The sequence below is a fragment of the Varanus komodoensis genome, unplaced genomic scaffold (assembly GCF_004798865.1).
Source record: "Varanus komodoensis strain SLA01 unplaced genomic scaffold, ASM479886v1 scaffold42, whole genome shotgun sequence".
Lineage (NCBI taxonomy): Eukaryota > Metazoa > Chordata > Lepidosauria > Squamata > Varanidae > Varanus > Varanus komodoensis.
In genome coordinates, this window is record NW_025335972.1 from 5,588,256 (window position 1) to 5,613,603 (window position 25,348).

At 44.8% G+C, this 25,348-nt stretch overlaps 1 protein-coding gene across 1 annotated transcript in view; it reads left to right on the forward strand.

Annotated features, from left to right (window-relative positions):
* The first annotated feature begins 1,809 nt into the window (after positions 1 to 1,809).
* The window catches only part of ZSWIM4 (zinc finger SWIM-type containing 4), a 42,357-nt gene continuing 18,818 nt past the window's right edge, over positions 1,810 to 25,348 (forward strand). Inside the window, exons 1-2 of the mRNA XM_044443434.1 lie at positions 1,810 to 2,115; positions 12,237 to 12,438. Coding sequence (XP_044299369.1) covers positions 1,921 to 2,115; positions 12,237 to 12,438 — 397 coding nt within the window. The 5' untranslated portion in view covers positions 1,810 to 1,920. The remainder of the gene's footprint in view (positions 2,116 to 12,236; positions 12,439 to 25,348) is intronic.

Sequence of the window (25,348 nt, forward strand, 5' to 3'; positions counted from 1 at the left end):
ACGAGGAGAGACCACTGCATGGGTGACAACAGCCAAGCTATTTTTGTTTATCCGGAGCAATGGCTGACATGTCAACCTGAGCTAATGGAAAGTACTTGGAGCTCTAGCAGCAACCTGTGCCCCCCAAAGATAACATCAGATTTAATCTCACGCTTGGACTGCAAGCCTGCTCTTTCAGTGGGAGAGCAACCCCATCCAAAATTTGCTTAGCACCCCCAACTTATTAGGACTAAGTTTCTTTTTCTTGGGTTCCATCACCAACAATCTGAGTTTTATCAAGAAAGAGAAAGCAAGGGGTACAAGAAAAAACTCGTGTGTTCAACCAGCAATCTGATGGCATCATAGGCCAAAGTTCTCATTGACCTTACATGGATAATTTAAATAATAAATGTTTCAAAATATACGCTGTATGGCTTGTATGGCTGTGTAGAATTGTAACTAATAGTGATTGTATTTCTGATAACATTACAACACCATATTTCAGTAAAAACGTCACAAGCTATTTTGTAAAATTAAACCCAATTAAACATTCTAGAAAAACAAACCCCAGCATTAAATAAGACAAAAGCAGAAAAATTCCCTTCCATTAAAACAAATCTAAAGAAAAGCAAAAAGAAAAAAAATAGCTGAACATGTCTAATATTGTACACCAGTACAGAAAGGGCCCTGTGTCCAATGATAATTTTGCCTTCTGAGATTGCAGTCCTAGAACCACTTACTGGGAGAAAGTCCAGTTGAAATCCGTGGGTCTTCTGAGTGGATTGGACATATATATAGGACTGCTCTGTTATTGCAGGGAGGGGTGGGAGTATAATCATATGGAAGGCAATAAGTAACAATGGTGATTAATAGCATTCAGTTCCACAAGATGGAGTGATGGCCACCAATTTGGATGTCTGTGTGCACCGATTGCTGGAGAACTTGGGAAGCGGTGTGTGTTGCATTCATATCATGCTTGTGGGATCCCACATGCAGCTGGCTGGCCAGGGTGAACAGAATGCTGGACTCTGTGCACCTTGTCTAATGCACGGCTCTTAAGTTCTGATGGCAGTAGGGAGCCATTTGGCATTTTACATTTACTTTGGTGTAAAAGCCATTAAGCTCAATGGGGTCTTACTTCTATCCTTCGGTGTATGTGAGTTTGCAATGCATCGTTGTCATCCAAAAATATCCCGTTAATTCTGGCAAGTTTAGCTCCAGTGGCAGGGAGGTTGCACTCTTCAAAACAGTTCAAATTAAAAGCGCGTTCTTACGTTTAAGATCTGAAATTATAGGTTTTAATTTCATTCTTTAAAAAATTAAAATGGTTTCAAACAGCCGCAACACAACCTCTAAGATCTGGTGGAAACAGAGGACGCGGTGAGGATGAACCCCTGGGAAGTGGTGGGGGCCGCTGAGGAGCGAGACATCCTGGGCAGGAACGCGCTTCAGCCCTCGCTTTGCTACATTGTTGCCATTCCCAGCCGGCTCCAGAATGTTGTGAATGGAAGAATCGCGGTTCTGGCCACGCCCACGTAAAACCTCATCTGAAGGGCTTTGGCCTCCCTTCTTGTCTGATTGGCTGGGGGCCTCCCGACCTTTGATTGACATCTTTTTTCCAGACAGACCTTATTCTTTTCTTTCCCTTTTTTTAAACCCCACAACATGGGGGCGTGCATTGTTCCTCCTTGATCGGCAGCCGACCTCGCCCAATCCCCACTTCCCTCTTCCTCGCAGGCCATCCAATGGGAAGCGGGTGAGGAGAAAAGGGAGGATCAGTGAACCAGCAGCCGTCGAGCTCATTGTTGTGGGAGCTCCTTAAAGGGGCCGTATCCGCTGCCGACGGAAAGAGAAACGACCGACGGACCGGGCCGGGCCCGGACCGCCGCTGCTGGGTTTCTGGGGAAGGTGCTCAGGAGAGGCTGGGGATCGGCCGGGCCTATGGAGCCCCCGCCCGCCAAGCGCAGGTGCGGCGCCTCCGGGGAGCAACCCGAGCCGGGACCGGGACCAGGCGCCGCTGCCGCCGCCGCCGCCACCATCTCCTCCTCGCCCCCTTCCGCCTCCATCTCCACCGCCGTGGAGACGCTTCTGGACCTGAGCGCCCGGCGGGTGGCCGAGACTTGGGCCTTCGAGCAGGTGAGAGAAGAACGGGGTGTCCGTTCCCTCTGCGGGGACAGTGCGTCGGTCTTTGCTCGCTCCTTCCTTCTTTCTTCCCCGCCCCCGGTCGCCCTTGACGGGCTTCGGCTGAAAAGCCGGCCGGTGCGGGGGAAGGAGCGGCTGGCTCCTGAGGGTCCCTTTAAATCTCTTTTTCTCCCCACACGCCCCCTTCCTTCTACCCTTCTCGGTCTCCTCTTTTAAGCGGAGGTGACGGGAGCGCAAAGCTGCCCGCAAGTATTTTCTTCTCCCTGAAGCCCCAGTGCAGAAGCCACTCTGCACACCCTCAGGAGCAATTTCACTTTCGCGCATCTGAACTTCCTTTTAGTCTTCTCTTCCTTAACGGACCTGGTGTTGGAAAATTCATTCTCAGGCTAAAGTGGGGGCAGAATTGCCAGTTTCAAACTGCCACTTTTAACTGTTCTTTTAACAATTGTTCATGTACATAATGTGGGCAGGTTCCTCAGTGTTGTAAGAACGGTTTATCTGCTGACTCCTGCACATCTCCAGTTGCTGTGAAAAGGCCCAGGGGCAGGAAAAGCCAGGTTGTTTCCTGGGTAGTTGACAATCCTAGCTATTAGCCTGACTGGAACAAAGCCTGACCTAATCTGTCTCTTTCTCTTTCCTTTGCTCCCCCTTGCTTTTCCTCTCCCCTCTGTAGTTGTCTTCTTCTGGGACTGCTCTCTTTCTTCTTGGGTTGTGGGGCTAGACTTCTTTCTTTCCCCACTTCTTACTGCCAGGCTATCAACTCCCTATTCATACTTCATTTTGCATTCTCTATAGCCTAGTAGCATCCTCTCCTTGGGGGGTCAAGTTCTGGTTGACTGAGATTACTTACCTCTTTATTAAGCCCCCCTCCCCAGAGCATTTGCACTGAGTGAAAGAGGCTTATCTCATGTGGGGGTGAGAATGATGGGCCCAGTATGGTGACATATGGAAAGAGACTTTCTGGACTTCTCCAGTTTCCCCAGTCTGACTGATCACAGCTTTCTGGGTGCCCCGTTTGGGGCCATGAGCCCTGCTTAATGGATTATTTGAGGAGCTGAGGGTGAGCTCCTGTTCTTCCAGATCTTTTGACCTCATCTTTTTTGAATTTGCTGCCATGCTTCCAAGGTCCACTGAGGGCTTTGAAGGGGGTTGGGGAGATGGACGACACACAAGGATTATGTGACTCCTGGTTTTCTCTTGCCAAGTTCTTGCATTCAGTTATGCATTCCATTCCACTTCTCTTCACAGTCCTCTCCTCTCCACCCACTCTTAGCCTTTCCTTCCTGTAGGAGGCTCTCCTTTTTACAGACTTGATGTGCTGCTTGGAGGAAGTTGTTATGCTAGGGCAGTCTTCCCCAATCTAGTGACCTCCAGATGTTTGGAACTTCCCATCAGCCCGATAGAACATTGCCAAGAGTAAAGTGAGAGCCAGTGTGGCGTAGTGGTGAAGAGCATGGGACTGGGACTCAGGCGATCCGGGTTCTAGTCCCCGCTCAGCCATGGAGCCAACTGAGTGACTTTGGGCCAGTCACAGACTCTCAGCCCAACCTACCTCACAGGGTTGTTGTTGTGGGAATAAGATGGAGGAGGATAATGATGTAAGCTGCCTTGAGCCCTTTGTAGGAAAAAGGCAGGATATAAATTGAAAAATAAATAAAAATAAAATAAATAAAGAATCCTGGGGCTTGTCATCTAAGACATTGAATGATGTCAGTTTAGGGAAAGCTTCCATAGGTGTGTTCTTCTAAGGTTTATCTGGATGTAAAGAATGAGAAATAGGAAGAATGGGAGAATTGTTGAAGCTAGACAGACCTGAAGTAGCAGAGAGATCGTGATCCTAGTCTGCCGAATGAAGGAGAGGTTAGGCTTACTACGCATGTTCCTTTCTGTTTTCCCACATCCCCATTTTATGAAAAATATTGAGCCTTGCTTACTTTGAGTTTTGAAGATCAGAGCCCAGCCATTACCTCCTTTCTTTGGACTGAGGATTCCTTGTAAGCAGCTGCAGTTCCATGCAGGAAAACAGCAGAGCTGAATTTCAGTGCCAGCCTGGGAAACTAGTCAAACAAGTCACTTGTCACTGACCTCAATGAGTGAAACTTCCAAGTCAAAGCACCAGCATGCCTGAAAGGGGAGAGAAGGCAATGGATCCCTGGACTTGGAAAAACCTATTTCTCTCTTTTTCTCTTCATTTAAATTCACTAGGCTAAAAAGGTTCCTTCATGGGAATATTTTTTGGGGGTGGCAACCAAAGGCTGCTGTGAACATCCACTTAATGATCCTGAATTCATCTGATGAATGATCCTCATGAATGGCTCTTAAACTGTCTAGCATAACCTTCCATCTCCTGTCACGGCCTGTGCTTAGAATGGAGCCATCCTTCTCCAATATGTTGGCCTCCACATCTTCCAGACTCGATCTCCCAGCAGCTCTAGCCAACATGGTCATTGGTTAGGAATACCAGGAGTTACAGTTTAAAACCTCTGGAGGGCACCAGGTTGGGCAAGGCTGCTGAAAATTGGCTACCTGCAGCCATTCTCTTCCTCCCCCATCTTACAGTCAGCCTTGTCCCTTAAGCCTTGAACATTTTGTGGCCCTTAACAAATTGGACTAAGGAAGAGAAGCAAGAAGTAGGAAGCACCAAGAGCTAGGCCTCTTTCATAAATTTTCTTTGCGTGGAAGTATACTGAGTACTACTGTAGAGACAACCCTCCAGAGGAATTACATTTTAATCCGGTACCTCATCATCGTAAATTAGCTAAAGGAATTGGCAATGGCAACACAATGCTAGTGATTTGAAACTGGCAGGGCGGTAGCCATAGATTATTAATGTGCATTGGTCTCTACCATCTCACTAAAGAGGTAAACATGTATCTGACCTGCTCTCTTTCAGACTGCAGGTGCATGGTTTGCAAGAAAAAATACTCATCTATACAAAACAATTCCTTCCATACTGGGGAGAAGGGGTTGACAGTAGCTTTCTTCCTGACACATTCAGAGAAACTCAGGTATGAAGGGGCATTCTGAAATGAAGCAGGAAGCATATGAGTTTACCTTTCTCAGCAAGAACTAAACCTTGATGCTTGCTTACTCTTTCCCACTGTTTGAGTCAATAGTCTGATAACAGGATCCCATGGAGAATTTCAGTAGTGGGCATTCAGGATTGTAGGCCAAATTATGTATCTGTAGCACATGGACAGACAATGTACCATGGCAGTTAGAGCACAGGCTATATGATGTTCCTCTCCTTGAATCTGTTCCTCCTGGGAGCCATGCTGACTGAAATGCAAATAGGATTATGTAAAGGCAGTCTTACCTAGCAAAAGAGGAAGCGGTTGTGCTGGGTGAAGAGTTTTGGTGCAACTTAAGGCAGAAAAGCATGAGTTGGATGCATCAGATCCTTTATCTGAAATCAGCTAGGAAGCTCCTCTATACAACCCCAACTTGAATACTCCTCTTTAATTTCATTTGAAGTTTCGGTAGGAGATCTTGCATATGTTGGAAGTTGCACCCACAAGTTAGTTATGGCAGGATGATTCCAATTCCATTTGGATTTTTCTTTCTGGGGCAGCAACATGGAATTGAAGTTTGCTGCATTCTCTGCCCCTCTTGCAGTTGCTATTACTGTTAAACACTTGGGATCAACAATTTAGGCAGACACTGCTGAATGCAGAGACGGTGTGTTCCCTGCTCACTAGGCTTAAGATCTGTGCATCAAAGGATACCCAGAGTGTGGTGAAATAATAACCCGAATGGGGGAAGGATAGTTCAGACTCTTCTGTGTTAACTTGAATCTGAAGTCCAAGACTGCCACAAGTCAGCCTGGGACCTTGCAGATGTGTTGGCGAGGATGGAATACTGGTACTCCAACACATTTTGAAGGCACGGGCTTAGGGAAGGCTGTCATAGAGAAGCACTTGTGGTCCTTAGGAAGAGCAGAAGGACTGAGTTTTAGAGGGGGGTTAGAGGAAAGCAAATTGGCATGACAGAAATAGGGAGGTTGTTTGCTTCCTGTGTCAAGAGCAGTGTGAAAAAGAATGGGGGTGGCTGAGAAAATGGGGTGTTAACAAGGAACTTGCACGTGGAGGAGGAATCAAGGGAAACTGCTGACAAAGGGCCTGGTGTGGAAAATTAAGAGCCTGGTGTGGAAGAAAGCTAGAGTCATAGAAGAAGGGTGGCATGAGCATTGCAACAAGGTGGGGGCAGATGAATGTAGGGAAAGTATCTGATGGAAAAGCGCTAATAGTTGAGGTGACTGCATGGAGAAGATTGCTGAAAGACAATGACCTCTTAAGACGGGATATGTCTTGTAGGTATCGTGTGATTCCAGCGAATCCAGTTTTGCACAGGTTGATGACATCACCCACAAGATCTTTATGAATCTGACGTCAAGAGTTTGGAAATCTTAAGATGATTTGACTTGACCAAATGTTCAGCTACTGTAGTAAGGAAAGAATCACAGGCAACTTTGGAATTCCTGTCTGAGGCACAAGAGGAAACTGTTGGATAGAAATTTGGCAATGATTTAGCTTTAAAGATGAACTTGCTCTCTGCTTCTTCAGCTGAGGAAGAGTGGGTGGGTGGGGGTTGTGAGAAGAGGGTGGAGGAGATGTGAGCAGATTTGTAAGCAGAACATGACTTGATGTGGAAGCAGCTTGTTCTCCAGTTAAAAAAAAAGTTGCTTATATGAATATCAGTTTGTCAGAAGGGAGATCAATCAGCTAGCTAAGTAGCAACATGTGGGCCTGATTCTGCTTTCTGGTCAGAGCTGGAATTGGCATATGAGAAACCATATTGTCTGCCCTTTGATGAAAGGAAATGTTTGCAATAGGACCTTTAGGAGCCTGTTTGATCCTCTTCAGCCATTCTCTGGATGCCAAGACTTTGTGTGGCCACCACTTAGCCTGAAACTGAGGAAAGCTTTTTGTTCCTGAACTTCCGTCAGTGCTTGCTAGTGGCAACTGTGTGGAAGTCTGACCAAAAATAGCAAGGGAGGCCAGTTTTGAGCTTCCTTTGTCCAGAAAATTGATGTATAGATTTAGAAGTTAAACACATTTGTTGTTATGTATTTAAGAGATCTTGTTGCAGCAGTGGTGAAACTTCAGGCATCTCATCTGTTGGTTAAGCTGATTGTAATCTCCTGGACATTTCTTGAACATACTGAGCAGACAAGTCAAGTGGGCCATACAGACTATTTGGACACGATCTGTGAGACTGGAGAGAGTGAGAGATTGTTTTTTCTGGGGCTGGAGTGAACTGCTAGGGCTTAAGTTGCCCTGTGTCTAGGACAGGAAGAGTTGTGTGAATAAAATGGGCAATCTGGGTGAGAAAAGTCTTAGGAGAGAGAGCCTTAGTGCTGGGGGGCAAATGCAGCCCTCCTGGGACCCCAGCCTGGCCTCCTTCCTCCTTGGTCCTGTTTCCTTTTTTTTTTTTTTTTTGACCACCAATTGCTTAACATTTTCCTGGTTGGTACATTTCCCACCACCACCCTGGCCCATTCTGAAAGGTTGGAAGGTCTCTTCTAAGGCTTAATTTCTTGCAACTAAAATGCACCATGGTTGGTTGATTTGTTTGTTTTTTGGTATTTTGATCTTATCTTTTTACCTTCAGCTCACCCAGCACTAGATGAACCTCTTTGAAATGGGATTCAGCCATTGGGCTGAAAGTAGTTTGTACCCCTGAGTCAGAGGCTAAAGGTGCCCAGAATGAGAGAGCAGACATAGCCTTGAATTAGAACAGAGGGACCCAAGAGAGCAGTCAGTATGGCTTCTTGGGTTGGTGGGGGCTTGAGCAAAAAGCTCTCAGTGCCCCCCCCCCAGCTATTACCACTGCCTGTTCACATGACCTTTCCTTTAGATCCAGGCTATACAGCTGTTCAGAATGATGAAGAACAAGGTGAGCAGATGCTCTGCTCCTTTTCCTGCCCTTTCCAAGCAAGTGAGCAGTGACAGGAGCAAGCTAAAAAGGAAACAACTGTGAGAAGGTGGGGCAGGGCCAGAGGGCTCCAGGGCCTGGCAGGGGGACCCTGTTGCAGCGTGGGCCTTGGCAGGTGCCCAACCATGTCAGCCTCTGATGCTGGCCTTGGGGAAGGGAGAGGTTTGAAGAAAAGAAAGTACAAATGAAAGGCAGTGGTTAAACGCGTACCTGGACCTAAGGAACAGCAGTTCTGTATGGGGAGTGGCAAAGAAGTGAGTGATGACTGCCAGCTGGTGTCCCAGGTGACTGAATGAAGTGGTACTGCTTAGGTAGGGGGCAAATAGAGGAATGCTGGGAACAATGGTAGGCCAAGGCACAGAGCTGAAGGCAGGCAGGCAGGGGCAAACTTTCAGACAGGGTTGGGGAATGGTAAGGACTAAGCAGGTTTGGAAGCTGGGAGTCTGAAGACTAGGGTCAAAGAGGCCCTGAATTTCTAGATCCCTTTTCTTAAGGCATCTTCTGAACTTTTAATTGCCCCTAACAGACCTTGGATTTCCTGTCATTGTAACACTGATGAAGGGAGCCATCCTGATCAAAATTTATTTCTTCTGGCAAAGTATGATGTTTCTCTGAAAATTCAATGGAAGGAGTATAGCACTGGCATTTATATAAACTGAGGCCAATTTAATAATAATGCCTCCTTTACATTTTGATGCTTTTAACTCTCTGTCCTTAGAGCATGCATTCCCTTTTCTGTACTTCATCCATTTCCTTATTTGTAGGTCTCTTCATAGCCTTAGTTACTACCTCTTTAACATACAAGCCGTTCACTCTGTCCAGCAATGCACATAATGGATAGGTTGTGCTGCATGGTTGGTTTTTAGAAGAAACTCATGCTTCTGATTTCAGGCAATGGAGGAGTGTTGTAGAAATAGTGATTCAGGTGTTCTTCCATGTGTTGTGGAAGCCTATAGAAAATATTGTAATTTCAAATGTCATGAATTAACCACCTAGATCAGGGGTCCTCAAACTTTTTCAACAGAGGCCCAGTTGAAAGGCAGCGGGTGTGGGCCAGGCGGGCATAGGCACAGTGAGGCGGCGGCTTGCTTGTGAGGAGAAGGCTGTGCAGCTGGCTGCCCATGGCTTGGTGCGGCGGCTTGCTTGCGAGGAGAAGGCCATGCGGCTGGCCGCCCCAGGGCTCAGTGAGGTGGCAGCTGGCCACCCTCGGGCTCACATAATTAAAAATAGATTTAAAAAGTTATATTTTACTTACTTTCAATCCTTTTTTAAGTTTCTTCGTCTTCGCTGTCTTCGTCTCTCTTTCTCTTCCACCTGCCTCACTTCTGTTTCCCATTCCATATTTCCACTATGTATATGTGTGCAATGGGGTGGGGGAGCCAGCACACACAGTTATGCTGTTGCAGTTTGGGCATGCGCCGGCTCTTTCTCTGCTCAGTTTTAAAGAACGCCTGCACTGGCTCAGAGGTTTTGGACTCGCTTGGAGATGGTTTTCTGAGGCAAAACCTCTGAGGCAGGCTGGATAAATAGGCATGGTGGGCCTGATCCGGCCCTCGGGCCATAGTTTGAGGACCCCTGACCTAGATCCACCATTACAGGAAGCTAAGATGAACACTGGACCCTGAGTATCTCCTGGCAGACTTTCTTTGTAGGATATGCAAGACTCACACGATGGGTGGCAATACTTGGCTTCAGGTCAACCATCATGTCAATCTCTGCACATGTTTCCCAAGAGGCATGGGCGTTCCTGTCACTGAGGGAGAGAGGCAAGACCATGAGGAACGTTGGCCCAGAGCAGGCCTCACCACAGCGCCTTTCTACTTTCTGAGCTGCAGGCTACTAGCTAGCCACAATGTGTTGGCATTATGCCTCTCGTTTATAGTAGATGATGCTTGGAGGCCGCATCTTTGGATAGCTATTTGCATTCCTTTCCCAGCCCTGCCACAGTGCTGTGGATTCCAGTATTCTTGTTCCCACATCATGGTTTCTCCCCTCTGCTTCCAAACTGGAGGTAAAACTCAGGAAATCTAATTATTACTTAGCCCCTTCATGGAAAGGATAGAGCTGTGGGGATGGTAGAATCCCAAGTGCACGGCCACCCATGTACTTGACTTGATGCCTGACCCCAAGGCATTTGAAGTATGTTTTAAAATTATACACTGTTGTATGAAAGGGTGACATTAATGTGTAGAAAATACTTTTATGGCCTTGCTGCTGGGTTCCTTATCTTATAGTTAACATATTTATGCTTTTGTTTTTTTACTGTGTATTGCAGAACAAAACCAAAACAACACAATGAAAAGGGAGGGGGGAATAGAGTAAAATAAAATGCTGCAGTTTTCTTGCAAGATGTAAAGAAATCCACAACACTATATATGTATATTATATACCCCTATGGATTTGTATGTAGCAAAATACACTACTGTTGTTCATGATAATTATACATAAACAACAAGGCAGCCAAATAATCATATATTTAGCCATGTGTAAAGACCACCCATTCAAAAATTGAGAGTTTCATTTAGTCTTCCACCTCTCTGGTTATTAGAGACAGCCATTCATCTTTTCAATGTTGTAGTATTAGCCTTTTAGCTGTCAAAAGGTGGCAGAAAATGCATCTACATTGACCTTGTGTTAAATTCCAAGAGACAGGTAGGTAATTAAGAAGAACATGCGTATCACTGAATGTTAAAGAACTTTCCATCACAAAATGTATTCTGATTATTACCTCTTCTCAAAAGAAAACAGCCATTAGGCATGAATAAGGGAAGTATTAGCTTTATTACAGTTCCAACAATTGGCCAATTTAATTAAGCCTGTATTAAAGAGACGTTGTGGTGTCCAGTATACTTGAAATACATTTTTGTTGAATTAAATACTTTATTTCATTTCTATCCTGTCTTTTTTTTCCTTTCAAGGAACTCAAGGTAGTTTTCATAATACTACTTCTTTCAATCTTATCCTCTCAACAACAACGCTGTTAGGTAGGTTGGACTGAGAGTTTGTGACTGGCCTAAAGTCACCCAGTTAGCTTTATATCTGAGTGGGGACCAGAATCCAAATTGCCTGAGTCCCAGCCCTGCAATCATAACCATTATACCACACTGGCTGTAAACCCTTCTGACACAGGTATTCATGAAACACACCATTGATTGGGCAAAATAGGGTGCCCCAGTTCATTATTCCATTCTTGCTCAAGACCCTGGCATTTGTATTTCTTCTCCGATAATTGATAGTTATACACATAGATTGTAGTCCAGTATAGTTCAGTCAATACTTCCAATAACATGGGAGGCTCTGAAGCTTTAAAAGCAGCAGGGCCAAACCTAGTTCAAATAGTTGCCATAAACTTGCAGGGAGTCAGGGCTGCAGGACCTTGATATCCCAGTGGGTGTCTGCTTATTGTATCTCTGTCCCTGGATGGGTTGGGGGGCACTAACTCACTTGCTGTTTCCACCCCTGCTCCCCAGTGCCAAAGCATTCAAGGTGTCTTGGACAGCCATATTAGTAAAAATTACAAAGCAGTGCTCAAAGTATGGAAATTAACAGTGAGAAGAAGAGTTGATGTCTACCTAATATCCTGAAGAATGAAATTCCATAATTCAAGAGTGACCAAGAAGAGGCTTGGTCCCAGCTGATGGTCCAGAAGGCAGTAGTAGCTAGAGTAGGTCATCTTAAGAAATGGGCAGGTTCATATTTTCTTTCTAACATTTTTATCCTGCTCTTCAGTCAACAAAAGTCTCACAAAACAACTTAGAAAGCTTAATATTGCCCTCAGACTTACAGTCTTAAAGTCATGACACCCAAGGAAAAGGGATTGGAAGTGAGAAGAGAAAAAAGCAAACCAGGCACCAGTTCTTAGTGTCAAAGTTGTTATAGGTTTCTTCATGGTAGGGAAAGGGAAAACAAGCTCCCTCTAGCTTGGCTGGAGTATGGGGCCAGACTGGTGTCACCCTTGCTGTTATGCCCCTCCTGGGAGGCAGGAGGAGCAGCCTTCTGATTGCTCTGTTCTTTCACTGATGGATGAGACCAGAATCTGCAGCGGAATCCAGAATCCCCAGGGAAGTCAGATGGAGCCACGTGTTCCTTCTGGGAGAAGGTCCTCCCAATCTCTGGTTCCACATTCTTTGGAACTGTATAGTTCTAACATTGCCTTGCCTTTCTTCCTCTCTCTTGTCCAGGTGGAAGATCGTTTCTCCCGTGTCCCAGAACCTGTGCAGAAGCGTATCGTGTTCTGGTCCTTCCCACGGAGTGAGCGAGAGATATGCATGTATTCATCCCTTGGCTATCACCCCCCAGAGGGTGAGCGAGACTCACGTGTACCCTTTAACCGTGGCTTGAATTTGCTGCAGTCAGGGGCTGTGGATCGTGTCCTTCAAGTAGGTAAGCAACTTTATTGGTTCAGAAGCATCCACATGGCATATATTTGGCACACTGATTATGGGGTGACAACATTAAGGTTATCTTGGCTTTTGTTTGTAACAGAGCTAAAACGATGATAAAGTACTTCTGGGTAAATTTACATAGGATGTGTTGCCAGTCATATTTCTCCTATGCGTAGGCTAGGGAAACCAGGGTCCTCTTATTTTACCAGGTGACAGTAGTGAATGTTCTGGCTGGCACTGCCTTACCACTGTGGAGATTTGCATGTAAATGGGGCAAACAAGGCTACAGTGCCCACAGAAGATCCTAGGACAGGTTCATGCACTGCTGCTCTACTGCCATTCTTGATCTAATTTATCAAAGGGAAAATGCCAAGGAGGTCTTTTGTGCTCAGCATATTCCTATTATTTTATTTAACCGATTTTAATCTTCTGTTGATGCAATGAGTGCTCAAGGTAGTTTATATTAAAACCACAGAAACAACAAAATACAATTTCAAAACAATCAAAAACAAGTGGTAAAGCGTTGTACAATAAAATGGGTGGACCCTCAAAAATCAAAGAGTGGCATTGACTCTGAAAAGTGAAGTGGAACTCTTGTTTTTAAAATCAGCCATCTAAAGGCCAGTAAGAACAGGGACAAGTAGCCACTCTTGTGGGGTAAGCCTCGAAGCCAGAAGTTGGGCCTGTGTCTTCACCAGCCTCACCTCGCTAGGACTGAGGCATGTAAAAGGACTACCATGATGAATGCAAGCTCTGGGCAGCTTCATCCAGAAAAAGGAAGCCTTTTGGATGCCTTAGCCCCACACCGTTTAATGCTATATAGGTAAGAATCACCACCTTTAATTGGTCTTGGAAGCAACTGGGAAACCAGTGGTGCTGTTTTAAAATTACATGTTCTATAAAATAGTCTAGTTCCCACATTTTGCACTTGCTGTAGTTTCAAGGGCATTCCTGTGTATAGCATGTTAGAATAATGTAGATATGATGTGATTAAGCCATGGATCACTGTGGCCGGACCTGCCTTCCCCAGGAAGGGCCCAGCTGGTACATCAGGTAAAACTGGACAAAGGCCCTCTTGGCCACTGCCACCACCTGTGCATTCCAGGCCAGTGCGGGATCTAGAAGCACCCTAAGCAGCATGCCCAATTCGTCCAAGGGAGTGCTGCCCCATCTAGGACAGACTGTACTCTTGGATTTGGATGAGCCTATCTGATGACCAAGAGGACCTCAGTTTTGTGTGGACTGACGCTCAGTTGACTTGTTCAGATCCAGTGCTTCATTGCATCCAGGCAACAGTTTAGGATTTCTACATCCTCTTTGGCATCAGTTGAAAAAGAAAGAGGGAACTGGGTATCGTTACCATACATTGATAGTTTGCCTAAACTCTGCAGCCCACATTCAGGAATTTTAAAATTAAAATTTGTGGTTAGATGGGTTGATGCAGAGGTGTGTGTTTGTTTGTGGGTGTGGTTGTGTGTGGGTGTGTGTGAAAGGATGGTCAGCAGGGGAGGGGAATATCTTCTTTGTGGTCTTTCAGTGTTCTTTATCCCAAAGTGGTGGTGATAGAGATAACACCCACCTAATATAAATTACTTCATATTCTAGCCAGCCAGCCAATCTGTCCAAACAATCTTTTGGTGCTTTCTGAAAACGTTCATATCTAGACTTCAAGTATTCAGCAGTGGAATGCACTAAAATTGCAGGACTGCTCAAGGTTGCTTTTTGCTTTGTTTGAATGGGCTCTACAGCTGTGTGCATGAAATAATTAAGGTGTTTTAGGAGATCATGCTTGGGGACCTTGAGCAGAAGGTCAGGGCAGCTTGGACCCCTGGTAGCGTTTTCTTTAACTGCATGGTTGCCTGTGGATCTTTGATCATATTCGCTGCTGTATTAATGAACTATCTGTGCACTGGATTAGGAGGGGCCAGTGATTTCTTGGTCAGCTGACAAATTGGCTCTTTTGAGACTATGGCAAAACATTTCTGGCCACCAGGAAAGACCCTGCACTTTCTGATCTTAAAACGTTGGCAGTGTTGACCATTTATTTCTGGTGCTGTTGCAACATAAGACCATACATCTCAGCAGCTGGCTTGTGCATATCCCTTCTCTATCATCCTGATGCTTGCAGATTTCCATAAGCCAACTGTGTGGTTGGCCCCCATATACATGGCCATGATGCAGTCCTCCTACACTGAGGAACAAGGACTCCTTGCTCTGCTTCTGTTTCCTGATATTTGGCTGCTTTCTGTCTCTCCTCCCTATGTCAGGCTGTGCTGGAGCACAAGAGCTGCAGAATCTGCCTGTTGCCATATTGACTGAAGTGCATTTGGCAGTTTCTTAACAGCTTCATCAGCTGAGCTCTGCTTCTGCATCTAAGCACTCTAAAATAAATGCTCCTGTATTTTTTAAAGGCAGAAAATTGCTGCACACTAATTTCTTATTTTCTTAAATGTCATGGTTGAAGTTTAAATGGCTTGCAGTGCAATGTGTCTACTCAGGAATAAGTCCCATTGAGTTCTTTGGAGTTGATTCCCAGATAAGTGGGTATAGCATTATAGCCTCAGGAACATTTTTGAAACATTTATTTATTTATTATTTAGAGAACTTCTATGCCGCCCCATTCGCCAAAGCCTCGGGGCAGCTCACAATCATAAATAAATAAACACAATATAAAACAGTATAATTTAAGTCACCCTGGCCAAAGAATAAAATAAATAAATAGTATTAACAATTAAAATAATGCTTGAATAAAAAGGTCTTCGTCTGGCGCCAAAAAACAAATAACGACGGCGCCAGGCGGACCTCTCTGGGGAGCGCATTCCATAGATTGGGTGCCATCGCAGAGAAAGCCCTCCTCCGAGTACCTACCCTCCTAATATCCTTCATGGAGGGTTCCCGGAGAAGAGCCTCTCCCACTGATCTCAAAGGGCGGGCGGGCATATATGGTCATAAGCGCTCCTTCAGGTAACCAGGACCCAAGCCGTTAAGGGCTTTATAGGTCATAACCAACACCTTGAATTGGGCCTGGACTTCAGTGGGGAGCCAGTGAAGCTGACGGAGAACTGGAGTCATGTGAACATAACGCCCAGTCCCCGTCAGCAGCCTGGCAGCTCTATTTTGAACCAATTGAAGTATCCGGACCATCTTCAAGGGCAGCCCCACATAGAGCGCGTTACAGAAGTCAAGTCAGGAAGTCACCAACGCATGTGTCACTGTCGCCAGGCAGTCATTCTCCAGGTAGGGACGCAGCTGATGGATCAGCCGAAGCTGAAAGAAAGCGCTCCTCGCCACTGCTGTCACCTGAGCTTCCAGTGAAAGCTCTGGGTCGAGGAGCACTCCCAAGCTGCGGACCTTGTCACTAAGAGGGAGTGCAACCCCATTCAGGACTAGGTTCAGGTCCCCTTCCCCGAAGCCCGATCTGCCAACCAACAGGACCTCCGTCTTGTCTGGATTGAGCTTCAGTTTATTGGCCCTCATCCAGCCCATTACCTCAGCCAGGCACTGGTTCAGCACAGCCACTGCCTCACCTGGATTGGTAGAAAACGAGAGGTAGAGCTGGGTATCATCAGCGTACTGATGATTCTGCAGCCCACACCTCCTGATGACCTCCCCCAGTGGTTTCATGTAGATGTTAAATAGCAAGGGGGACACAATGGAACCCTGCGGAACTCCATGGCATAGCTGCCATGGTGCAGAGCCATAGTCCCCCAGCACCACCTTCTGGAATCGGCCATTGAGATAGGAGCGGAACCACTGCAAAGCAGTGCCTCCAACCCCCAATCCCGCTAGCCTATCCAGAAGGATACCATGGTTGATGGTATCGAAAGCCACTGAGAGGTCCAGGAGAACCAACAGGGACGCACTCCCCCCGTCTCTCTCCCTGCACAGGACATCGTACAGGGCGACCAAGGCAGATTCAGTACCGTACCCGGGTCTGAAGCCGGACTGAAATGGGTCCAGATAATCAGTTTCCTCCAAGAGTGCTTGGAGTTGTCCCACCACCACCCGTTCCAACACCTTGCCCAGAAACGGGATGTTGGCCACCGGTCTATAATTAGTGGCCATCTCTGTGCTTGGAAAGTATATTATGACCAGCTAGGACCAGCAAACACAGAATTTTGATACTTGGTGTCTTACTCCTAGAGCAGGGGAAAGCCTGTGCCATGTGGTCAATGAGCTGAATTCAGATTTAGGCACACAAGGTAGGGCTGATATGGACAGACTGTCCCTCTTCGTTCTCCCTCCAGTGGGAGTCCCCTAGCCCATTCTTCCAGGATCCTGCTTAAGGGAGAGTAGGGCATGGTGTGGAAAGTGGGGGATCCCCTGAATTTGGGAGGTGACACTTACTTGCTAGTGTGGGGAGAGGGAACTGTGCTCATCTAAACGTGGATCCAGCCAATTGCTGAATATCCTTCAGCTTGTAGCTCTAGCAGCTTTTTCTGAAACCCTTCCAGACTGATAGAGAATAAGAATTTGCTGGTCAAGAGGCTAAATGGTCTCTTCCACAAAGACCTCTCATTGTGAGACAGCCGCCTGGCCAAAAGCGAGTAGGATGATGGGAGTGGCAAAAACAGAAGTGTTCCTTTCTGATGGGTAGTGCTGGCTGACTTGTTGCTCCTGGTCAGCTGAGATGCAGAACATTCCGTTGTCTGCACTGATTCTTGTTCTTCCTCAGCTAGTGTCTCTGGCTCTTGCCTTAAGAGTGTCTGAATTAATTTGCCAGTGTATATGTCTGAACTAATCCCTTTACAGCCCAGACCTGTCCTGCGTGTTTTGCTTAGTGCATGTTAGACCTAGGGCATTCTCAGCTTAGTTATGTTTTTTGAAGTGCTTCCAAGTGGCACTGCAGATGTTGGCTGGGACACCCTCTGAGCAAAGTGATGGAGGAGCTATTGTGAGTGTCATGCCAAACTGTTTTGCTAGGAGGGTATTTAGAGGACAATGACACACCATTGTGGGTCTGACTTTGATGTCCCGGTCTTATGATCATGTTAAAATGTGGGTGGCATGCTGATAAATCCCCAAGACTTCTTCTGGTAGTAAAAAGGCCAATGTACCATTGTGTTTTCTGTTTGTGACTTCCCATAAACTTTTTAGGAAAGCTGTTGGAGAGCAACAGACTGCCATGTGTCATCGAGTCTGCAGAGCTGTCCACGGCCATCTTTTAGGGCTGCTGCTAATGTAATCGGCCTGCTAAAGAAAAAGCACTTCTGGCTTAGAATAAAAGATTAATAGGAGGCATTGTTTTATTAACCCACCCCTACCCCTGTGTACTGTAGAATCTGTATCAAGTGAAATTGGTTGGTAATGAGAGCAGGGCAAAAGAAAATGAATGATTTCTTTGCATAATGAAGTGCAGGAAGGTGTTATAGAATTTGTACAGGATAACTTTTTTCTATTAGAAAAAAGGCAACTTAATCCAAGCTATGAACAAACCTAAGACAGCTAAATGAACCCAAAGAAAGGATACGTTTGAGCACCCAGTGTTCCCATCTACCTGGGACTGAGCCTGACCCTTGGTACCATCTTCTTGTTCAGCAGTCCCCAGCCTTGGGGAAATGATAGGAGTTGTGGTCCAACACATCCTGGAAGACTCCAGGTAAGTTAGTTTGGTGCAGTAGCTCCTCTGACTACCCCTCTTCTAAGCTGTGGAAGAGGGAGACTTGAAGCCAGCAGCCCATTCTTCTAAGGGCAACTATGAGTATACTCATTCATTGCTAGTCATCGCACACACTTACTTTGTTTGCTAGTAGAAGTCGTTATCTTTACTGAAACGCTGCAGAGCTATTGTCTCTTCTCAAAACACAACCCTTTTAAATGCAGGCAGTTTATACATTCATCTGAGAGTTGCTGAGTCGTGTACATGCATGTGTGAATAATTCCTAACACTAGCCCAAACGTGAGCTTGCATCTTGAGCAGTTCTAACAGAACAGGGAGCAAGTACAAAGGAAGGATAGCATTAGAATTCAGTGCAGTGACTTCCCAGGGAGAGGACTCTGGAGGCTTTGCAACCTCTATGCCAGCCTAGAGTGTTGCAGAGCTGCAGTTAAAAAATGCAGCCAAAGAGAACTGCAGTGCAACGAAATGGAACTGTTAGATTCCCCTCAGCTCACCCTGTACAATCCAAATGAGTGAGTCAGCATTTAGCAGGGCCATAGCATGTGGCTCTTGCTTCTCTGACTTGACCACTGTATTCTAAGGCATGCCTTGCTGCATCAGACCTGTTTGACTTGGCATTCTGTCTTTGGAGTTTGACGTGTGACCCTTAAGTTTAGACCTACCTCATGTTTAAATGCTGGGCTATCCATTCACTGATCTCAAGCAGTGTATGGCAGGGGTCCGTGCCATCTGCTCAGAGTGGGTGCATTTCAGTGTCCTGTACAAGGAAGTCCAGGCCATTCAGACCATGGATCCAAACTCTGTACTGCAGATGGATTAACATTCCAAGAGTTGCTACTGCATTTGCGGCAATTATGTCTGCATTCCGTTCATGGTGGCCAAGTGCTTGTCTTGTAGAGGTCCTTCCTGAATAATCCCTAGCATGTGGGGGACTGCACTTTGGCTTCCAAGGCTCTAAGCCATGACTGCAAGCTGTGAAGTAATCTGGAAAAAATACTTCAAAAATTAATTTTTGCCAACCTCCCAGCAACTTTGCATTTTGGATTTTTAAAAATTGATTGACAGTATTTCCCCATATCTTGTGTTAAGCGTCAGCTGCAAATCTTCTTGCTTTTGTTTGAAGACAATTCAGGGACCAAACCTAAAAATCAGATTTTGTACCTGCTCAGTGTAAGACTTTGCAACTATAGCTGCTGCTTCTTTTTCTTCATTGTTAATTACATTTCTATACCATCTGCTACTGAAGCTCTCTGGGTGGTTCACAACAAGATATAAAACAATAAAATACAATACATAGAACAGCATTTTGAACATTCAAAAATTAATGAAAAGGCTTTAGAGTATCTGAAAGGGATCTGCAGTGTATTGAAATGTGTTTTGGGAGCTTTATGGAAAATATGTAGGACAGGCACTACAAGCCATGTATAAGATACGAAGGATACATCTTATTTTTCAGTTTCCAGATAAAGAAAAAATACCTCCTACTGCCCTGAAGCCTTGTTTTTAACTTCTGTAATGAACACCTACATTTTCTCCATTTATAATATGGCTGCTAGACAGTATCTAGTTAGCCATGGGATTATTTGGAGTTCCAGCTCTGACCTTAGAAACTTGTTCAGAGGATGGAGCTGGGATTTAGTTTGGAGCACTTTTGCATTGCTGCAGCCAGTGTGGAAAGAACCATGACCCAGGAGAGGGGGTTTTGTGGTTATTCCAGGGAGCAGGGAGGGGAGGAGATACCTCCATGGTACAAGGTATCCTGGTGGAGCTTCTGCCTCCTTCCCTTGCACTCTGAGGCATGACACTTAGACAGCCAAAACTGCTCAGCTACATGTTCTGAAGGGGGAGGATCGCTCAAGGAACCTTTGTTTCCATATTCCTCCCTCTCTGCGTGGGATGCCCATAATTCCCTGACTTCCAATGACCTTGGGCATCCCCATTAGATTGCACCCTTAATCTGATACCAGAAGCTTCACACAAACCAGACAGTACACTCTTGAAGTACGGCAAAACTTCACGTGCTGGAGAAGCAGTACATGAACAATTTAGAATAATTTGCTTAAGAATGAAAATTTGATGATTTTTCATAGGGAGGGCCATCTTTTGGCATATTGGAGAACACATGTATGCATAACACTAAAGAAAAATAAATAACACATCCAACTATCTTACAAGGAGGCTATCAATTTCTTTTTCAGTGAGGGTAAATTATCCAAGGAAAATGTTACCCTTGCAATGTAAATAACTGTTCACATTTTAAACATTTTGAATAGGATGTTGTGATTTTGAAACAGAGATTAAAATACATTTTTCTTTTAGAAAAAAGTTACTAGAAAGTAAAAGATTCATAAAGAAATTCAGCAATTGTACCTCAGTAGATCTGCTTTTTTGTGCAGCTTCTGATAGCAGGGTGAATGGAGGAAACATTGTTGTCCAATATGGTGTTGAAAGACCAGGACTCAGGGCTGAATCATTTTTCCTGACATAAATCTGCAAAATAAGGGTTTTTCACACCCATTATGCAAATTTTCCATTGCCTATCCTGCAGCTTTTCCATGATGTTCCTGCAAGGTACCCAAATAATTTGCAAATCTCTTCTAGACAATTTCAAACCATTGGGTACCAAATTGGGCAAAACATGGGAAAAGCTGTAGCTTCAAATGTATACTGACACAGTAGAAAACCTGATTTTTAGGTCTACTTTAAATGTGACCTACCAATCAACAACAGGAAACTTTGTGGAAGATGCCAAAAACAGTGTAGGGTCTGCTGGGCTTCTCTTCTGTGCTTAGAGCTGATCTTTTTAAAAAGGCACTCGGGCTGGCAGCTGTAGAATGTGTTGCCCTCTGCCTTTTGCCTTAAAATTGCTGCTTCCTTTAGTCTCGGATGGCATTTTATTCAAAACAGGAGAGAAGATTTTCTCAGGTGCCTGGAAAGCTCTCTTAATTGCACCCAATGCATTTCAAAAAGACATTTTCCTTAGTGACCACTAATCCTTTCCCAACCAATGCTTGCTCCAATATTTCCCTGTTTCAAAATGCTTGATGTAAAAACATTAATACTTGTATATTTTACTACTTGTATATTATAATACTAATTACCAGCACCTGACAGTTACATGATACAGTAACAGTAATCTGTTACCCCCCCCCCAAAAACTTTTTGTAACACTTTCTCTTCAAACTGTGGGCTGTTCATGCAATATGATAAAAAATACACTCTTGATGTGTACCTCCTACAACATTCAGTTTCTTTCTTTCTTTTTTTTAGCTGTACAGCTAAATCCTAATGCTACAAGCTTATAATTTTACCTTGCTTTTGTACTGTGCACTGAACAAGATAATAGAAGGATGCAGCAAGGCATGGAAACAAATGTTGTAATCCATTGGCAATTGTACAGTCATTATTCTATTTCCCCCTCCCACTGGCTTTGAAACCTGTTTCTTGTATGTACTTCTGTGCCCTAGGACAACTGAAATAGCTTGAGATAATATATTTTAAGGCTTATAATAATTATTTGTCATTCATTTCTCAGTTAACAATAACCCCAAATTCGCTTGTTTCTGCCTTAAAGTCCAAAGAGACAGTCCTTGATAGGGCACCTCCTCACACAAGGGAGCTCAGCCCAACCCAAGGAGATAGCTTCTAAACTGCGCTGAATACAATGTGAGAATTTTAAGCCCATACTGAACTCTGGTTTCGATGAAAGAATCATGCCTATGTTTTAAAACTTTCCCACTGAATTCAGCAGGGCCTAAACGGTGCTTAGTATTGGCTGGGTCTCGCACATAGTGACATCTTTTACATACAAGCAGTCCTGACAATCTTGGCTGTGTGTTTCTATGGGCAAATGCAATGCATGAACATAGTATCAGTAGATACAGCCATTAATAGTTCTGATGGACATACTTCTTGCAGTCATTGCTATGTTGACCAGGGATGTTGGAGACAGCTTATATGTACTGCTGTTGGGCATCCTTCTCTCCAGCCCAGCTGGGATGAAGAAAAGATGCTGGTATAACAAAGGGCAAGATGGGAGAAGATTCACTCCACTTGCCCCTATATATGAACAAGAAATGTGTCTCTTCTGTCCCCACTGTATCTAGTTTGGCTCATAGTTCACTGGCATCTTCGGCATGTCTTCAAGTCAAGTTACCATTTCACTGGCAGTGAAAAGCATGGAGCTAAAGCCCTGGGAAGATGCCCATGACTTGCTTTCTCCCCTGTTTTTATTATATCTACATTACAGTTCTATTATGTTTTTATTTGATCATGGTTTTTATTTTCTGAATGTTTTCTAAACTGGTTTGGCTAGCTTAAGTAAGGTGATAGAAAACTACAGTGAATAGTTGTTTTAATTGTTCTTTTAAATATTGTAAGCCGTCCTGAGATCTTGTGTAATAGGATGGCATACAAAAACTTTTAATAATAAATAAATAAATAAAATAGGTAAATAAAATATACCTATTCCAAGGAGTTCAGCAAGGTTTATTACAGCAAGGTTTATTTGTCCTCACAACAACCCTGGAAGGTTGGTTAGAGAAGGTAACTGATCCAGGATTGTCCAGTGATCTTCATGGCTAAGTAGAGATTTGAACCTGGATCCCTTATCCTTGCCTGACCTTCTAGTCACTATACCAGTATCTCCCCCTTTTTCACTTCTTTCCCAAATGTGGACCTTAGAAGCACTGGGATGAAGTGAAGGTGGTTGCCTCAGATGTAGGTGCTAATCTAGGTTAGCCATCAGGTTTATCCCACTCAAATCTTATCCTGGGCTAACGGAATATGTACGAAGGAATGGGTGGCTAATTCCCCCCAATGGACTCCCATTCAGGCTTGCAGCAACTGTGCACTGTCTTCATGTGGGCAAAATGCTACCACTCAGATGATAAAACGGTGTCTAGGCTATACCACAACAGAGTGCAGATGGGGGCTCCCTGTCCCTGCATACAATTTAAAAATAACAATCCCTTCCTATTGAAAACACACTATTCTGGGAGTAGGCATGACCAGAACTTCAAGGGATTGGAAACCTTATGTCCCTCTGGATGTTTTGGACAACTCCCCTTATTCTTTGCCATTGGCTGTGCTGATTAGGCCTCATGGGAGTTGTAGTCTGGAGACCATGTGATTCCCACCCCGTCCTAGACCTTTGTTCATGTATGTCCTTACTAGCCATCCAGAATGCTACACCCCATCAGAGTCCCCACTGTGAGGAGAGCATGGCTAGTAGGAGCAGGGACTGAGCTGCCAGAACGCCTGAGGCTTCTCTTCTCTTCTTGTCTTTTCTTTTCTGGGGGAAGGAATGTCTCCAACCTATGTAGATCCATCCAAGGATTTGCAAGGCTCTTGCAGGCCAGACCATCTGCACAAGCCAGAGGGAAATGAATTCTTGTAAAGCGAATGATCTGTTCAGGAGAAGCATAAGTATATAAAAGCGTACACATAAAAAAGGCGTGTACAGTCCTATGTGCACTACTTACTTGAGAGTAAATCCCACTGGGAGCTGTACTGAGACTGGGGAGATCAGGATCGTAATCCTCTCTCAGCCTTGAAGTTCACTGTGTGACTTTGGGCCAGTCACAGACTCTCAGCATAACTACCTTGCTGAGTAAATGGAAAGAAGAATTATGTAACTCACCTTGGTTCCTTGTAAATATTGTAAACTAAGTTAGTAAATAATTGAACTCATGGGACTTGCTTCTCTATAGGTAAGGATTGGATTGCACTGTGAACCTGGGTGCACATTCAAGAGGACATTCCCATCTGCACCTGAGGTGGTACAACGTTGTCTCTGAATTACCTCATTCAGCTATAGTGCTGCACCTCAGCCAAGATTTGATTTGCTGCTACTGTAATCTAAACTCTCCAGTCAAAAGCATTCAAGTGATCTCTTCAGTTTAGACAAAGGACATAGCAATGAATTCCCTGAAGGTGGAGAGGATGTCTCCCCTCCAAGGCTTGAAGTGTGCCTGTGAGGCTCTTCAACATAATGGAGCAGAATGGAGTCGATGGGAGGCCTGCATGAGCCAAAACAGCCAGGTCAGGTGGGCTGGGGGGCCATGTTTGGCTTTACTAGTCCTGATAATGCAACAAAGAGAAAGGGAGAAAAGACTGTATTCTAGGGAAAGACAAATCCTACTATTAATATATTAATACTATTATAAACTATTACTATATATATCAGTAGTAAGCCCATTTTGCCAGTTTCATTCTAGTCTCCTTTTAGTCTTTCTAACATGGAAGATATTTATTTATTTCTTAAATTTATATTCCGCCATATTGGCCCAAGGGCTCTCTAAGTGGATTACAGTGGAATAAAAACAATCAAAACATACAAAAATAAACTTTTCTGTAAACTTCTGTAAAACTTTTCAGTGAAGTTTTCTGTACTCCAAGCAGAATGCATAGCAACTACAAGAGGAGGCAACAAATGCACCCAGTCCTGGCAGGACTCATGCAGAACTGAAACAGTGGTGGCTGTAGTGACGCTGGCTTTTCTGCTCCTCCTTCATGCCATGGCAGCAGTGGCTTTGCCACTTGGCCAGCTCACCTGTAGTGGGAGATGCCAGGAGCAAGCCCAGTCTTTCTTGAGCCTTGCTTTCCTTGGTGGCCATGTCTCCAAGGCTGACCTGAAGCTGCAGAGTTTTAGTCCTCTCAGGGTATCTAGGGGAAAGTGCACCTTTTCAGGGTAAGAGAGCAAGCTACTTTTACTTGGTCTGAGTACTTGCTGTTGGCTGCAAGCCCCAATTTGGAGGCAATCTAGTGCAGCCAGGTTTCCCTCTAACCCACTAGAATCCAGCCTGTGCCCGCAAGTGATGGTAATAAACTTGGCCCTTAGGTGGACTTCCACTCAGACCTGGAGCAAGGCCATGATGGATGCTGAGCTACTATGCTGTAATGCCCCCCCCCCCCCCCGATCTGCTCCCAGCTTTGAACCTATACATGACATTTGTATGTGTGCAGTAGAGCAAAAAGATGCATTGCTACATGTAATCTGACACTCCCATTGCCTTGTGACTGACCAATTCATTTATTCTCCATTTTGAGATTTGGTTTATGCAAATAGCAGGCCTTTTAAACACAACAGCTGGCTAAATTCTGGGACTCTGCTTTTTCTTTCCCATCTTCCTCCTTTTGTACTAGCAGGCCTGATGAAGAGTGGAGAAAATTTGCACACTTTTGTGGATTTTTTTAAATCCTCAAAATGTTAATGTCAGCTTTGGAAAGAAAAATTGTGTTATATGCAACATCAGTGTGTGTGGGAGCAAGGTGGGGTAACTGTTAT